Source organism: Salmo salar, chromosome ssa26 (genome assembly GCF_905237065.1).
Source record: "Salmo salar chromosome ssa26, Ssal_v3.1, whole genome shotgun sequence".
Taxonomy (NCBI): Eukaryota; Metazoa; Chordata; class Actinopteri; order Salmoniformes; family Salmonidae; genus Salmo; species Salmo salar.
The window spans coordinates 8,218,726-8,235,178 of NC_059467.1; the positions used below are offsets into that span (position 1 = coordinate 8,218,726).

The 16,453-nt window shown below is 44.7% G+C and overlaps 2 protein-coding genes across 10 annotated transcripts in view; one reads left to right on the plus strand and one right to left on the minus strand.

The window, feature by feature from the left end:
• Positions 1-4,985, plus strand: part of LOC106587071 (kinesin-like protein KIFC3) — a 79,166-nt gene extending 74,181 nt beyond the window's left edge. For 8 of the 9 annotated variants that reach the window (XM_014174986.2, XM_014174980.2, XM_014174983.2 and 5 more), the window contains 6 exons: positions 82-211; positions 306-535; positions 695-841; positions 2,305-2,431; positions 2,691-2,737; positions 3,282-4,985. In XM_014174986.2, the coding sequence (XP_014030461.1) occupies positions 82-211; positions 306-535; positions 695-841; positions 2,305-2,431; positions 2,691-2,737; positions 3,282-3,290 (690 nt within the window). In that variant the 3' untranslated portion in view covers positions 3,291-4,985. The remainder of the gene's footprint in view (positions 1-81; positions 212-305; positions 536-694; positions 842-2,304; positions 2,432-2,690; positions 2,738-3,281) is intronic. The other variant, XM_014174982.2, reaches the window with a different exon arrangement.
• Positions 4,986-6,029: 1,044 nt separating this feature from the next.
• Positions 6,030-15,605, minus strand: LOC106587072 (katanin p80 WD40 repeat-containing subunit B1-like). Its single transcript, XM_014174993.2, is given in 21 exon segments — positions 6,030-6,782; positions 7,066-7,182; positions 7,270-7,344; positions 7,474-7,550; positions 7,794-7,943; positions 9,531-9,613; positions 9,616-9,760; positions 9,899-9,966; positions 10,266-10,313; positions 10,555-10,697; positions 11,055-11,239; positions 11,663-11,813; positions 11,950-12,021; positions 12,203-12,318; positions 12,948-13,031; positions 13,385-13,426; positions 13,857-13,957; positions 14,098-14,215; positions 14,364-14,494; positions 14,613-14,748; positions 15,192-15,605. Coding segments are annotated over 20 exon segments (2,082 nt in total). The 5' UTR covers positions 14,653-14,748; positions 15,192-15,605; the 3' UTR covers positions 6,030-6,646.
• Positions 15,606-16,453: the final 848 nt, after the last annotated feature.

Consider the following 16,453-nt stretch of genomic DNA (forward strand, 5'->3'; position numbering starts at 1 on the left):
TGTGCCTGTGCGGATGAAGGGGCAGTTATTCACTTCCTATGACCCTTGACCTCTAACCCCTGGCCTGTGCCCTCTGTGTAGGTGTTTGAGCTGGGTCACATGAACAGGGCCACAGCCTGCACAAATCTGAACGAACACAGCTCCCGCTCTCACGCCCTCCTCATCATCACTGTAGCAGGCGTCAACTCCTCCACCGGGCACCGCACGCAAGGTACACACACAATTCCTGTACCGGACATCGCACACAAGGTACACAGACAGACACAGACTAATTCAGGATTTTATCTCTGTACACCCTCTACTAGGTAAGCTGAACCTGGTTGACCTGGCTGGCTCAGAGCGGATTGCTAAATCTGGGGCAGAGGGCAGCCGCCTGCGAGAGGCCCAGTGCATCAACAAGTCCCTGTCGGCCCTGGGTGACGTCATCAATGCGCTACGGAGCCGACACTCCCACGTGCCCTTCAGGAACTCCCGGCTCACCTACCTGTTGTCTGACTCACTGAGCGGGGACAGCAAGACCCTGATGATGGTGCAGGTGAGAGAGGGAGGGGTAGAGGGGGGATTGGGGAGGGAGAGAGGGGTGGGGGGGTAAGGGGTTTCAAATTAAATTGTATATTAGCCTATGATAAAATGATCAATGCTTGAAGCCGTCAATGCTAGACTTCAGGCTAATATCAGAAGGTATTTTCTCTAGGTGTCTCCCCTGGTCAGTAACATGAGTGAGTCGGTGTGCTCTCTGAAGTTTGCCCAGCGGGTACGGACCATTGAGCTGGGCAACGCCACCAGGAGACAGTGGGAGAACTCCTCCACCTCCTCCTCGCCCACCCACGACAGCGTGGAGGTAACCTACAACACACACGCACCCTGGAGAGAGTGAGGGACGCACTCACACACATGTGCTAGGTCAGCCCAGGCCTTACGTCAAACCTTCCCCAGATCACTGTGCAAAATCTGGGGCATCAGGTTTCATTCTGTCCCTCTGCCCTTAATGATCCAGGTCGGGAAACCCACTGTCTAGCAAAGAAGATCTAGTAGGCTCAGGATGTTTGAAAAGGTTATCTCCAAAAAGCCTCTGGGTCATTTGATTTTATTTCAGCAAGTCATGACATCCACCGTCTCAGATTGTTCTGAAATTGTTTCTGTTAGAAACCGATAAGAGTAGCATTTCTGCAACATTATTTTGTTGAAATATAATTTGAAATCTGAAAAATTAAGGTAGTTGACTGCACCCAAATTGGCCATATACATTTTTAGGATTCATATAATATTCAATAAATGTAGTACCTAACATCCGATTTAGACCAAACTTTTTTTCTAAAAATGAGTATGAGGAATCCAAAGAAATGGCCATAAGCCACCCACACCCAATCCCAACCCAACAATGAGTATACGGTATCAATTCTCTGTTTGACAAGTAGTATTGAGCTGTGGCTCATGTATTGTTTATTAATCCTATGTAATGTATTCTCAGTGAATTTGGTGATACATTTTTTTTTTTGTTCTCCCCCCTGTTCAGAGAAATTAGTATTGAAGTTTTTAGGTTTATGTCCAATTCTTCATCTTCATATCACCAGGTTCTGACCATTAAATGGTGCAGAGATTTTACACATTCAGGAAAGGTGCTGAAAACGGTCTCTATTATGGACCATTCCTGATGACCACTTAGTTATGATTAGTTATGCACTTTGTTAATTTAGGAGATCATTTCAACAGGTGACCATTCAAACACACTGCTTTCATCAGATGAAAACTCCCCGAGTTAATGCCAGACAGAGCCTGCACTCAAATGCATAATAGATGCATCCAGTCTGGGTTCGAGAAGTGTTTACACCTGTACAGAAAGTGGAACTCGCAAGCTTGCAGCAGGGTCCTTCCATTTACTCTCAACAAGCCATGACACCCACCATCTCAGATTGTTCTGACACCATCTAGTGGTCAGAACATGGTAATGGCAGGTGTCGGCATAATTTTATTAAAATGACACCAGAACTGAGCTTCAGTCCTTCTACATAGAAATTATCCCTGGGAGTACCCCGAACCCACTAAGCAAGGGGACTGGAACTGGTCAAGCTCACATGTAAATGATCCTCTTTCCCTAAAAGCACGATAGTCATGACTTCCTTACATGAAATGGGATGTTAACTTGGCCCCAGACAATCGATCTAAGATCGACTTAAGTTTCAGTCTGATGAGAGAGAAATAATCATAATCCAGTTAGACAGGATCCTTAGCGGAATGGGGTTGAATGAGGATCTTGAACGTTGGTATTGATATTTCTATAATTGAACTTTGACCTTTCTGCAGCTGGACTCTCCCCCGGTGACTCCCGTGCCCCTCCCCATCTCTCGAGCCAGCAGTGCCGGCTCCACCCTCTCTGCTTCCTCCAAAACCCCCACCACACGACGGAGGTCTCAGTCCCAGCTCTCTACAGGTAAATGTGTATACACACACACATACAAACACACCCCTCAGTCCCAGGTCTCAACAGGTACACTGTCACCAAGAACCCTGGGATCCATCAATATACAACAACACTAACATGTACACACACACACGCCACCTTATGCCACCATTATTGGGATGATACAAAATATACACAAACAAAGTGAACTCAAGTGAGGTGTGAATGGTCAGTGTGAATCCATTCACTCCTGTGTCCTGATCCTCTGGTCTGATTGGTTGGTTTGCAGACAGGCTGTTAGGCAGAGCCAGCCCATTGGTGGGGGACGGTGGGCAGGTAGGTAGGGGTTTATGCTGATTGGTCGCTTGGCATGGAAAGTAAATGCTCAGCATGGCATGGTGCCCAGTGCCCACCCATGTCACCTGGTCAATGCCCACCTATCTAACACACCACGCCTCTAACCCCAGGAAACTGTTTGTGTGGGTCTTGACTCTTGTCCCTCTGTCTATGTGAGAGACTGCAAGCTTTGTTTCTCTATCTGCAGATCCGTGTGTGTGTGTGTGGGTGAAGGTGTCCGTACATGTCTGAGACTGTCTGACTTCTGGCTGTCTGTGATTTTGTCTGTGACTGACAGTCTGTCTGAATGCAATTCTTATCTATATTGTATGATGTGAGGGTGTTTGTGTGTCTTGTCTATATGGATTTGGTGTGTGTATGTGTGGAATCTGTGGATACATCACCTCTTCCTTTCCTCCATCTGTGCTGCTCTCTGGCTGGGTTGTAGTGAGATCCGTGTGTGTGGGTGAAGGTGTCTTATTAACACAGGGACACCACTCCCCACTATTCACAGTTTCCTAAACCTATTACTCTCCCCCTACAGGACGATTGAAACTGTTTGTCTGAAGGCTCTAATGGATTCAGAATGAAACCAGAAGCTGATCCAGTCAGCCATTGGGCCATCTGAACAGGAGGGTGTTAACCAGCACCTTGACCCACCAATAGAAACTCTCTGCTTTGGAATCCACTTTGGAATCCACATCAGCCCTGTCTCCTTCTGCTGATCTCACTCAGCCAATGGGTGAGAGCAACTGGAGTAGGCAAATTATCAGATCTGACCGATCGAACGGTGACATTTTAATTTGAGCTATTTGAACAGCAGAGGGATGAAGAGGGGGATATGAACTTTGACCCTCGTGGAAGGCCGCCTCATGCTGCACAGCGAGACTCGGTCCCAATGCTCTAAAATAGCCTCCAGTTCTCCTTTTCTTCATTACCACTGATAGCTGAAAGGAATCGATAGGTGTTCATTTTAGCCAGGACTGTTGTACAGCCCCCCATATCTTAACTACGTGCCCTCGTCTATACCCCTGAAGGAACACAACACACCAGACTTCCACACCTGACTAGGGGCCAAATGGGAGGAGCACCTGAGAGTAACACAGGCCCGTGTCCTAAAAACAACTCTCATAAAGAAACCCTTTACTCCTCACAGCCCAGAACAACTCCACCCCACCTTTCACTCCGTCCCCTTTGACCCTTCAACTGAGCCTGTGATCTATTCTCCCATTGGCCACCCCTCACCATAATGCCACACCCACACCCCTAGTGCTAACCAGTCCCATCATCCACTAACAGTATAGCCCTTCTAATCACAGTATTTCTGGGTAAAAATGCACTTTAAACAAGGCTGTTACCTTCTTGATGTGTTTTCTAACAATGCTCCAGTTACGGATTATGCTAATATGCATATACAGTATATATGTGTGTTTGAGATGTTTTTAATCCCTCAAGTCTCCTTTTGTTGTTTTTTTTTACGAGGGTTCCATCCTGGTCTCCTTCTCCCCCTCATCCAATCAGGGTACTCAACAGATATGGAGCTGGGCTTCTTTTGCCCAATAAGACGCAAGCGATAGAGACGTGAGTGCAGAGATCGGTTATCTTCCTGTGTAGCCGTTTGTGTTTTAGATTTCTCCAGGGCAATACAGAGCTGCCTCAGCACTGCATGGAAACGTTCATGTTGTCGTGTTTCTTGTACCGAGCGAATAAAGCTAGACCGACTCAAACTCCCTGACAGACAGGAAACGCCATTCCTGTTATTGGATGCTGCCGGTTGGAGTTGCCCAGAGGCACATTTCTAGGATCAGGTTATCCAATAGGGACACAACACAAAACTGACCCTAGATCCGCATCCAGGACAGCTTTATCCTACTCCATATGGCTGACCACAAGCAGCCAATGACAACAGATCGCCTCAAAGAACAGACACATATGTAGCTACAGACATTGCTGCCCCTGCGGGAGTGATTCAGCTTGTGAACTGTGTTTGAAAATGCATCCAGTGTAAATAGGAATGCTTAGTACATTTGATCAGCTGATCAGTCAATACAGATCGGCTAATCGGCCGTGTTTCTTCAACGTTAAACCAATGTTCCCTTCACTACCAGGATGTCCAAGGAACATTGAGGACACGCTGCATCATGTTAGTTGTTGATGGGTATCTGCTTGCTTTTGTTGTTGCTGCCGTAGGTTTCTACAGTCTTGTTTTTGTACACCCTTTTTAATAAACACTCAATACCAAATGGAACTCTACAGTCTTATGCCGTCTCTATAGAGCTCTGAGACCACAGGACAGATGTTTGTTGAAATATATAACCACTAAAGCAGCATATATTTCATCAGCGTTTACTAAACGGTAGGTTGTATTACACCTACTCAGAGACAATGCTCTTTGACCAACTGGTTCAGGATGGTTGCAGCCATAGCGTTGTATAGAGCAGGTGTACCCAAGCTGTCACCATGTCTATTTCTATGGCCACAAGCACTTCACACCCCTCTTGTTGCTTTTGAGAATTTTGCAGGTTTAAAGCTTCTTTCCTGCATTTCTACATAGTCATGGGGTGCAAAGTGTGTCTTGCAATTCTATACAGTTTGCGTGACAAAATTACAACAATGGGCTTAACTTAAAATAACTTTAGCTGACATTTCTGATAAGATAAATAGCTCAAGTATGTGGCAGGTAGCCCAGCGGTTAAGAGCATTGGGCCAGTCACTGATTCGAGTTCCTGAGCTGACTAGGTGAAAAAATCTGTCGGTGCTCTGGATAAATGTCTAACATGAAAAGAACTGATGCACTACCCAATTTTGAAATTGCACCTTGTGCATTCTACTATTACAACTTTCAAGACTAAGTTGAAAGCTGGATGCAGGTAGCGGTTTCTTCTCGTATGGAACCCAATTTGGTTAACAAAAAGATGAAACAACTATTTGATCAAATAAGCCATTACATGTAGGACACGTGGTATCCTGGCAATAATAAAAACCTGCCTATTCCTACTATTTCTCTTAACGCTAACCTTAAAAGCAATTTTTTTGTTTATGAATTACTGCGATATAGCCAATTGACTGGACACCATTGTTCACATGCATCTGCCCTATCATTGGCTAGAATGGTCCCACCTGATATTGCCTCTTCCCGAAGGAAAAAAAAAAGTCTGCCTTGTACTTGTAATTTTGGGCATCTGTAGTGCCTTTCAAACAGTACCACTGTCTGTTGGAGTGGAATTACACACATCTTAACAAGTGTTCCTTTCAGTTCCGTAAGTCTTGTTGCTGATCAATTCCAGAAACATGCCTTAAACAATACTTTATTTGAAAAACATGTTCTTTTAGTGTTAACTACTTTCAAAGAGTGCATCTAGAGTTGACATCTCAGGTACAGAATGTAGAAAAAGATTGAGAGAATATTTAAATAGAAATCAGAGTAAATTAGGCCGGGTTTCAATCCGATCGCAGTTTGAAATATGCAGCTTCTACTGTGAATAGAATCTCCTCGTGAACATTACCTTTAAAAGCCACAATCGGATTGAAACCCGGCCCTAGTCAGGTTTGTGTGTGTGTGGAATTAAAGTGTGTGCTCTCATGTCAAGGTTACAGAGAACATAATTACTCTTACACAGTCAAATACATACAGATTAAGGAATCATAAGTGCCCAGTGTTTAAATAGAGCTGCGCCCTGAAAACACACCTACTCAGTGAGCTCTAACATGGACTCCTTCTGGATGCAATGGGCACAGGACTCATATCCCACCCGGTTTCTGCGTCCATCCACACGCAGTGTGAATCTGTGATTGTCCCCTGATTTACCACTCAGATGGTTGAGAGAATACAGTCAGTCAGACTTGAGTCCTCACAGCACAGTGCTCAGCCATTTCGGGTCTGTGCATCTCCAGTTGCATAGTCGACTGTCAGTAGTCCAGTGGGGCCATGAGCAGCTGCAGCTCTTTGAAGGCGCTGCCGTGGCGTCCCACCTGGTCGGCCTTGTTCTTCACCACGTTGCTGAGGTTCTTCAGCTGCTTGTAGCATGCCTTGCACTTCTGGTGGCTGGGCTCAAACACAAAAACCATTAACACACAGTCTGCAATGGAAATGGCCTGCCTCACTGTGGCAGTATGAACTCTATCCAAATGTATCGGAGTCTTTCTGCAAGCAATTTGGAACGAATATGGAGCTAGAACCCTTAAGAACAATGGTTCTTTAGTGATGGGTTGCATAGTGTAACTCTCCAGGACCAGGATTAGTGACCGTTGCATTAAACGCACACTTTCAGATAGATGGTTAAAAGTTCAAGCCGGTTTAGGATTTCAAAAATGTGGTTGAAACTCACCGTTCCTCCCGTGTTATATCCACTCCAACAGAAGGGGGTGCTGTCAGCGTGTCCGAGATGAGAGGCCAGAAACGCTTCAGGATCAGCTTCAGAGAGGTGCAACCCGTCTGCACGTAACTGACCACACGGGGAGAGACGACGGGTTAATACACGTTTACACACACACACACGGATTTGTTATCGCTTTCGTCTCTGCTGTCTCACCTCTCATACTTGCTTTGCAGAAGCTCTTCAATCTGGGGCAGGATGGAGGTACACAGGTCCAGTTTCCATAGCGACCTGGGGGGGGGGGGGGACAGGTCAATGTCACTTGAGGACAGTCAAGTACCAACACCAAGAGTATGTGTGTGGCCTCCTTAGCTAAATGTAGATCTGTTGTCGTGCACACGCGGTTCAACATCCACTCACGGTTTGAGGTTAACGATGTTGAGGATGTCCACGACGATAGAGAGATCCTTCATCGAGACGGCCGAGTCCAAGGAGGTCTGAAGACAGAGCAGCAACCACTAAAAAAAACACCTAGAGGCAGCCAGTAACGTTTCTCCATACTTCATGCCACAAACAGCTAATCAATCAAAAACTCATCGTCTGTCAAGGACGTTGTCCGAGTTTAACATGGAAAGTCAAGTCATTATTTATTTCAAGCGATGTTAATGTTGCATGAACCTTGAGCATCGGGTGTTGAGCAATGTTAATGGTGCCTCAGCGTTGTCTGTTAAGTGCCATACCTTAACATCCCCGCTGCCCCACACAGCTCTGATGGTGTCCAGGTTCTTGTGTCGGCTGGTGAGCATCACACACATGGTGTCGTGGCCCTTTCGGATCTGGGCCAGAGCCTCGTCATCACCCAGCACACTGGGCCGGTTGTTACGAGCAGGCTAGGAACAGAGATACCCAAACGTATAGAACCTGGTAAATACACACACCTGTTCGATCACACCCTAAACCTACATACATTTAGGGGTCAATTCCATTTCAATGCGCATGTGTTTAAAAATATTTTTAAAAGCTGACCATCTTTTTTTTTTATGCGTACACAACTAGGTGATTGGAGCATTTCTGAGTGGATTTAAAACTGTACCACTATGGTTTAATGTTGAGCTGATTTTACATGTGGATCAGTAACAGACGTGCATTCAGTTACTATTTGTGTTCCATTTCATTCTATACCCAGTTTATCTTATGGGGCTTGTGGTAGAGAAGAAGTCTGAAGTTAAAGACAGTGGAGATGTCAGAGGCTAATAATAGAACTGTACTATTCCACTGAGCTACTGGCGCCGGCAGCAGCTACCGGGGCATCATCCAAGTGGGTGCTACTTGTTGGCAGTGAACGAGTAGCTAGCTAGCGGTCTTTCTACCTACAAAGTCAAGTGGCTAAGCTATGGGATAGCTGTGAGGGCGGCAAGGTGCTCTCCTGAATCATTCCGGACACGTCTCCTGACCCACTATTCCCCGCTGGCCGTGACCGTCATGCTACTCCAGCCCTGTGACCGTGATTCTGCCTCCCACCACTCGATGCTACCAAAAGTAGCTGCTTCAGCTCCCATGCCGACTTCCTGACTTTGCTTCAGTAATTATTCTGGCTACTTGTATGCTTATGGATTTCAGTTTGTATTGAAGTCTATACGAGTGTAATAAAAACATTCATTTATATCCTAAATTCCATTGACATGACAATTCTAGATGGCAAACAATATTTTAATTTCATGACCTCACAAACAAATGTGCTGATTTGAAACAGTTCCATGGCGAATCTAAACCATAAGAATACATTTGAATGTTATATCACAATTGAATGTATAGCAATCTTAGGTTGTTAGGCACCAACCCAGTTTTGGTGGCAACCAAGAATTTGTTCTTAATTGACTTGTCTAGTTTAATACATTCAAGACAACACGTGCGACCAGCATCTGCTATGTAAGACTGATAGATTTTTCTGGAACCAGCAATTTGACCAGTCTATACCATGGATGACACAGGAGCATCACTATCTTCCTGGGTACACTCCTCACACCGTAAGTAGTGTGAGGAGCACTGCGCAGATGGCAAGCCAGAATTTCTGGGAACGCGAGCAGTACTGGAGGTACGAGCTCAGAAACACAGCGATTATCCGCTAGCACAGCCAGCAACTCTGCCAGGCCAACTGGCACACAGAGGTGGAGCGCAGGGTTTACTTTTACAGTGTGGGAGTGAGAGAGACCCAAGGCAGACTACTCCTGCTGGCTCTCTGATGTCACTGATCAGAGGAGAAAGACTTGGGTGAGCGAAGAATGAGGGCCTCTACTGTGAATGGACCGTTGAAATAATAAATTATTTAGTACTATTAGAACTAAGTGATGACATTTTTTTTATTATTGATAAATACATTAGAAATTAACCATACAAATTTTGATGTGTCTTTGAGTGAAATTTCTCCATGGTAAATGAAACATGATTGTGTGTGATGCATGTATATACACACTCACAGGCAGGAAATCTCCCACGTTGAGTCCTATTGGTTCATTCCTGGTGGAGAGGATGACGCTGGGCTGGGGTTTGGCCTTCGCCATAGCAGGGGGGGGTGCGGGGGGTGGTTAGAGGTCGGAGGTCGTGCGGTTACCACAGGGATGGGACGGGGCGCCGTGGCGGCCACGGTAGGCTCCACCCTCAGGACCGGAGTGGACAATCCCACGGGAAGGTTCAACAACAGGCCGGGCTGCAGTGACACACACACACTATAAACAACTAACTTATTTACTTAGAGAAACTCACACTGACAGAGGCAATCCCACATACACACAAGCATGACAAAAAACACAAATCAGTCACAATAGTACAGGTGTAGAGTACAAACCTGCTGTCTGTCAGTCATAGGAGTCATGAGCTCCACCAACCCTTGGTTAGCCCTCACCACAAAACTCTCTGAGAAAAAGAGAAAAAAAGAGAACTTGAATATGAGTGCCGGAGTCTGGTCAAGCGGACCCCACACGCACCTTGACGACGGGGTTTCGAGCCCCAGCTCGACCGACTGCGCCCTTCATTTCTTTATCCATCTCCCATTCTGTACTTCTATACAATACATAAATATTAAAATACAACAAAAAAAGAACTTGAATATGAAACTCAGGATAGCAACACATCTTATACACAACAGATCAATGTGATAGTTTTACCACAAATGTAATACTGCTCATACTAACAGCTTGGTAGAAGGGACTCACCATCTTCCAAGGGGGCAGGGAAGGGCTCACTCTTTGGGGGGGTGCGAGCTGGAAGGGGGAAACAAGGAGACTTTTAGTATGAAATTCAAGAATGATTAAGACACTGCTAGATGTTAATGTAGTAACACATGCATTCTGCTGTTAGTGTGAACACTGAATAGATAGCAATGAAACGTAAGATGTAATAGGAGTACAAAAAAATGCATGAAATGAAATGTATGCATTCACAACTAAGTCACTCTGGATAAGAGCGTCTGCTAAATGACTAAAATGTAAATAATGAGCCTACAGATGGCGCTCTTTGGCTGGAAGATCTCTTTGTAGTCCTCAGGGTTACGGATCTCGGCGGAGGACTCCTTCTCGTCCTCGCTACTGGGGCTCCTCCTCTCCCCCTCGGGACTGCGGCGGTCTGACTCAGAACTCTGCTTTACCCTGGAAGAGCACACCCCCAATTAGTCTGCTTATTGATACAACGGATGCTGTTTTGATGCAGTATTTGCTATAACATATGCCATTTAGCAACGTGCATACATTTTATATATGGGTGGTCCCTGGGAATGGAAGCCACCTGGCATTGCAAGCACCATGCTCTACCAACTAAGCTACAGACGACCACATGATTTGAACCGCTACGATTTTAAATCAACTCATAGGTGATTTTGTTGAAAACAGATACCATTAGCATATAGGGCACAAACGCTAAATCTGAGTTAAGTGTGCCCATCTCACGTTAGGGTTAGGATTCGCTCCATAGAAAGTAGAATAGCGGCGTTTGGAAGTGAGCAGTACCTCTGTGTGCTGCAGGTGGTCAGGGGTCTGTCGTAGTTGCGTCGCAGCGTGGATCCTTTCGGGGAGGGCTCCGTGAGCGGCTGGTCGTCCTGGATTACGCCTTGGATCACAGAGCCAGACTTCTTCACCCGCGTCAAATCCACCACGTAGGACGAAACATTAGTCAGATTGTGCGACACGCCAATCTTGGAGAGAGAGATGGGGGGGGGGGGGGGACAGTAGAGCAAAAAAAAACACAAGGGGTTGGGTAAAACTAACAGCAACAGTTCCAGTGACAGTAATAAATGTAAAATTGTCATGCTGATGCCACAGAATCCCTAATAGTCATTTAATAAGATCCCTATGGCTCACACACACGCACGGTTGCAGTAACACAGTAGTTACATAGTAACATTAAAAGAGTAACCCCCCCCAAACACTAACTCTCACACTTGTCTTTTCCTACTAGCACCGACTTTGCGGAGGAAAAATGTACTTACAAATGACTGAAATGTGGTTGTCTCACCTAGCCATTTTAAGATGAATGCATTGACTAAGTCGTTCTGGATAAGTGTCCGCTAAATTACTCAAATGTAAAACATTTAAAAGTAAATGTCACGCTCACACACCAGCTGGTGGTTGCAGATAGCCAGGTCTGCCACCTTGCCCCAGCCCACTGACACCACATCAAAGCAGCGGTCGGGCTCCCAGCCATACACACGCAGGGAGTCCACAGCTCCACTATACAGACAGCAGCCATCCAGGTTAAAGGCCAGACACCTGGAGAGAGAAATGGGGGAGAGGAAAAAGGATGTAGGGGTAGTTTATATACAGTATAGTGTGTTAGTTGTATCTGAACTTCTAATATCGTGGTGTCCCGCCAACCACACTTGTTAATAGTGAAGGTAGCCCTCACCTGACTGGTCCCATCTCTCCCTCTGAAGAGCCAATCATCTTGAACTTTTCCAGATCCCACAGTTTGATGGTCCTGTAGGGAACAGACATACACTAAGGCATTCCGCTTTAGTAATGGAGTTGAAGCCATCGTAAGCAAATGTTCAGTTACCTCATACGAATTGATTTACAATATTTCACCCCGAGTGTGTGTGTGTGTGTGTGTGTGTGTGTGTGTGTGTGTGTGTGTGTGTGTGTGTGTGTGGATACCATACCTGTCAGAGCTGCCTGACGCTAGCAGATACTCGTTGGGGTGAAACTGGATGATGTTGATGGCTCCGGTGTGTGCTGTAAACTCTGTGATCATCTTCCCTGCAGTCAGGTCCCACAGCTAGGATACACAGGTCAAAGGGCAATATGAGTTCCTGACTGGCACAGCTAGGAATATTATGATGTTGCCCTTAAGAATCAGGTATGCTGATATCAGATCTGTGCCTATAGAAGGAGAACTTATATGCAGAGGGGTATAACTACAAAACAGGATTAATGAGTTAGCCAGCTGACTTTGATAAACAACCCGAAGTAACTATTGATTTTCGGGTTCATTAAGAAAGTTAAACTTAGATTTGTGTTTGATTCTTGAGTCAATTAAACCACGCCCATTTCAAGCTTATTTTTCCAAAAAGTTATTTCAGAATACTTAGGCAAGTTAGCTGGCTAACTCATTAATCCTCTGAACATACGGTTGAGAGTATACAATGGGTTCTGCAACCCTGTTCCTGGAGAGCTACCCTCCTGTAGGTTTTCACTCAAGACCCAGTTGTAACTAACCTGACTCAGCTGATCAACCAGCTAATTATTAGAATCAGTTGCGCCAGATTAGGGTTGGAGCAATAACCTACAGGAAGGTAGCTCTCCAGGAACTGGGTTGGAGAGCCCTGGTTTACAAACTGACTACAGTCATGTGAGATGAGAAACATGTGAAAGTAAGCTTCTGACAATATGTAGGTGGGTTCATGCCTTGATGGTGCTGTCATCACTAGCAGAGGCCAACCATTTCCCATCTGGACTGAAGGCCAGGCACCTCACGGCCTGAGTGTGACCCTGCACAAACACACACATTATGCCATATGAAATTGATAAGCACACATAATAATAGTGAAGGGGCTGGGTCAGTCCCCAGCCCCTCCCCCCCAGGCCAGGGCAGACAAGACAGTGTTCACCGTCTCACTGTAATCCCTGGCTTAGTCCTGCTGCCAGACATAGACACACAGTATTAGTGCTGATTAGCAGACCCACTCCCACGGCCAACAAAACAAATCAGCCACTGACCAGCCAGCAGGCCAATCACAGAGAGTGAGAGGTGGGGGGCTACCTAACCACAAAAAAGCTTTAGTCGATAATTAACCTTGGTGCTCTTCAGTTGGGTATGAATTACACACGAGTGCAAGTCTTACCTTGTACCTGAACACACAGCCCTTTCTCCGTACATCCCACAGCTGAAAGAGAAAAAAACTCTGTTTAAGCACAGATATCACATAACAATCCACATACAGTACCAGTCAAAAGTTTGGACACTACTCATTCAAGGATTTTTCTTTATTTCACCATTTTCTACATTGTAGGATCTAAATCAGCACTAATACTGTGTGTGCAAAGCTGTCATCAAGGCAAAGGGTGGCTACTTTGAAGAATTTCAAATATAAAATATATTTTGTATAAAATATATTTGTTTAACACTTTTTTGGTTACTACATGAATCCATGTGTGTTATTTCATAGTTTTGATGTCTTCACTATTATTCTTCAATGTACAAAATAGTAAAAAGAAAGAAAAACCATGTAATGAGCAGGTGTGTCCAAACTTTTGACTGGTACTCTACATAGTAGAGCTCTTAACAACACTCACTAACGCAGCACACATACACACCTTGATGTTGGTGTCCATGGAACCAGATGCCAGGTATTCCCCAAACGGGTGGAAGTCCAAGCTGCAGATATTGGCCTTGTGTCCCATTAGAGTTCTTAGGACTGGGATAAAATAACAAAAATATTGTTATGGCATTCTCAGAACAACTGGTAGCCTAGGTCTAGTTGACTCTAGTAGAAACATATCCACATCTCACACGCCTAACCTCTCCATACACAATATAGGAGAAATGCAGTCTCACTCTTTGCAGCCTCCAGGTCCCATACGCGCAGTGATCCGGACTGTGAGCCAGCCACCACCTGCTCCTCAGAGTTATTAAACTTTACACACTCCACTGGGTTATTATGGCCTGTCAGACTCTGAGAAAGAGACAGGGAGAGAGGGAAAGAGAAAGGGAAAGAGAGGTGGAAATAAGAGTTTGTGACAGGCAGCATTCACCAGAAATAAGCAGAGATCAAACTGTACACACACACACACTTCTTCCCTAATGGTCTAACTAGTCTGTACCATGATGCAGTTGGGTTTGCTGACTGCCCAAATGTTGACTCGGCAGTCCTCTCCCCCAGTGGCTAGCAGACGACCGGAGTTCTTCCCCAGGGCCAGACACACCACATTACTGGAGTGGGCTACAATCTCCTCTGGAACAGAAAATGATGCACAACACACCATGATTAATCTCTGGGTCAATTAAACGAATACAATTGTGGGCCTGAATTAGGGTCTTGAAAGGGTTAGTGAAATGGAGACTCGACTCACGCAATCTCCATGATGTTTTGGTGGTGTTGGCCACAGCCATGGTGATTCTTGAGCGTCCAACACTCAACGGAGCGTTGTTATTATTCACACAGAGCTAGCTGGTTCAGGTGTGTTGACTGTATGATGAGACCGTTAGCTTCTCTCCAATGAAGGAACAAGAGGCAAAGGGAAAATACTTTGTATGACAAATTGTTGATGGTGGCACAACTTCTTCGCTTCATGCCCCCTGTCGGCTTCTCTTGAAGCTGAGGGAGGATTATTAGAAGCTAGATAGTCGAATATACGCTGTTGGCGTTAGCAAACTGGTTCGCTAGCTAGTTAGCAGGCTTAGTTAACTAGCGGGCTATGTACTGTTATCTTAAACAAAACAAACAAAGTAACAATTTATTTCAGGCTGCAATTTGGGCAAATGTCAAAGTCATGCAAATTCTAATAACTGTTAGTTAGTTAACGTAACTAGTAAACGCTTTTTAGATGGTTAAACAGTTACGTTTAACTTTATTAACTAACCAGTTAGCTAAATTAGCATAACTCGCTAACGTTAACGGCTCAATTAGCTAGCTACTGTACAGTAGCTACCTAATTAGATTGCTCGTCCTGGGCAGGGCAAAATATAATACAGAACATACCTGCATTTTAAGCTAATTGCCAGTAGAATATCTCTAGCTATGTTTGGTGAAACGAGAATGGTTAAGACCAGAATCACTAGCTAGTTGATGCCAACTACGAATCTGGTTTTTGTCTGGCTCCTTCAGTCCTTGTTGATGTCATGTTTGTGTGGCTGTTTGCTATGGAACGCCGACACCATTCCACACTTGCAGTTTAGAAACTGGGCTTTGCGATGAGATCACTTATTCACTTCCGGGTGTCTGAGGTTCAAGGAACACACTCAGGGTTGCCATGACAAGGTAAAATGTATATTCCAATGACTACCCAAGACCCGCACACAAAGCCTGAAATCTAGAACCATTTTTTTCAGCAGCAAGAGAAGAGTTTTTCCCATAACGTTATCGAGCAAATTAAGAAAGAATATCGACGTAACTTGTAACGGCGAAAGAAGACAAATTCAGTTTTCCATCAAAATAATAATTATTGCCAACTAAGGTGACTAATAAAGGATTTTGTATATGTCGCAAGAGAAAATATAATTCGCCCTTATTTTATACTCGCCACATCGTTTTCCAACAATGGATGTCGATTTAACTAGTTTCATTGTAAATAAATCCCTTATGCGCATGTGCATAACTATAGCTAAATCCAACAGGAGAGTTTGAGGGATGAAAGTTGGACAAAGGATCTCGAACTCTGTGCAAGAAACACTTGGATAACCTTCAAAAGAATGTTAGGCTATTTTCTGGAAATTGTGCCATTATTGCATGGCTGATGTTAAGACTACAAACCATTAAAAATGACCAATTAGCAAAATTTCAATAGGCATAGGCTAGGCCTACTAAACTCTGGGTTTATGGTTGTAATTCCATTTTGCCATGGCTTGGTTAGATAGATCCAGGTAGCCTATAGCCCCTGATAGCCTACAGTAGCCTAGGCACGATGTAAAATGAACGATTTGGCAGTTTGCTCAATTCAAATTGACAGACTAATTTATTTAACATGAATAGCGAGGTGATTTCTAGTTAAGAAGGGCTTATGTTGCCCAATAGCCTGCTGGAATAGGCTACTGAGGATGGGGGTCGTAATTTAAATCACTAATAATTACATTTAAATAATATATTAATTATATGGATATTACCTGAATAGGCCTATGCTTGTCAACAACAGCCAGGGTAATTTTTTTTACCTGTAGCCTAATCTGACTAACTGTTACCTTCAATATAATGCAT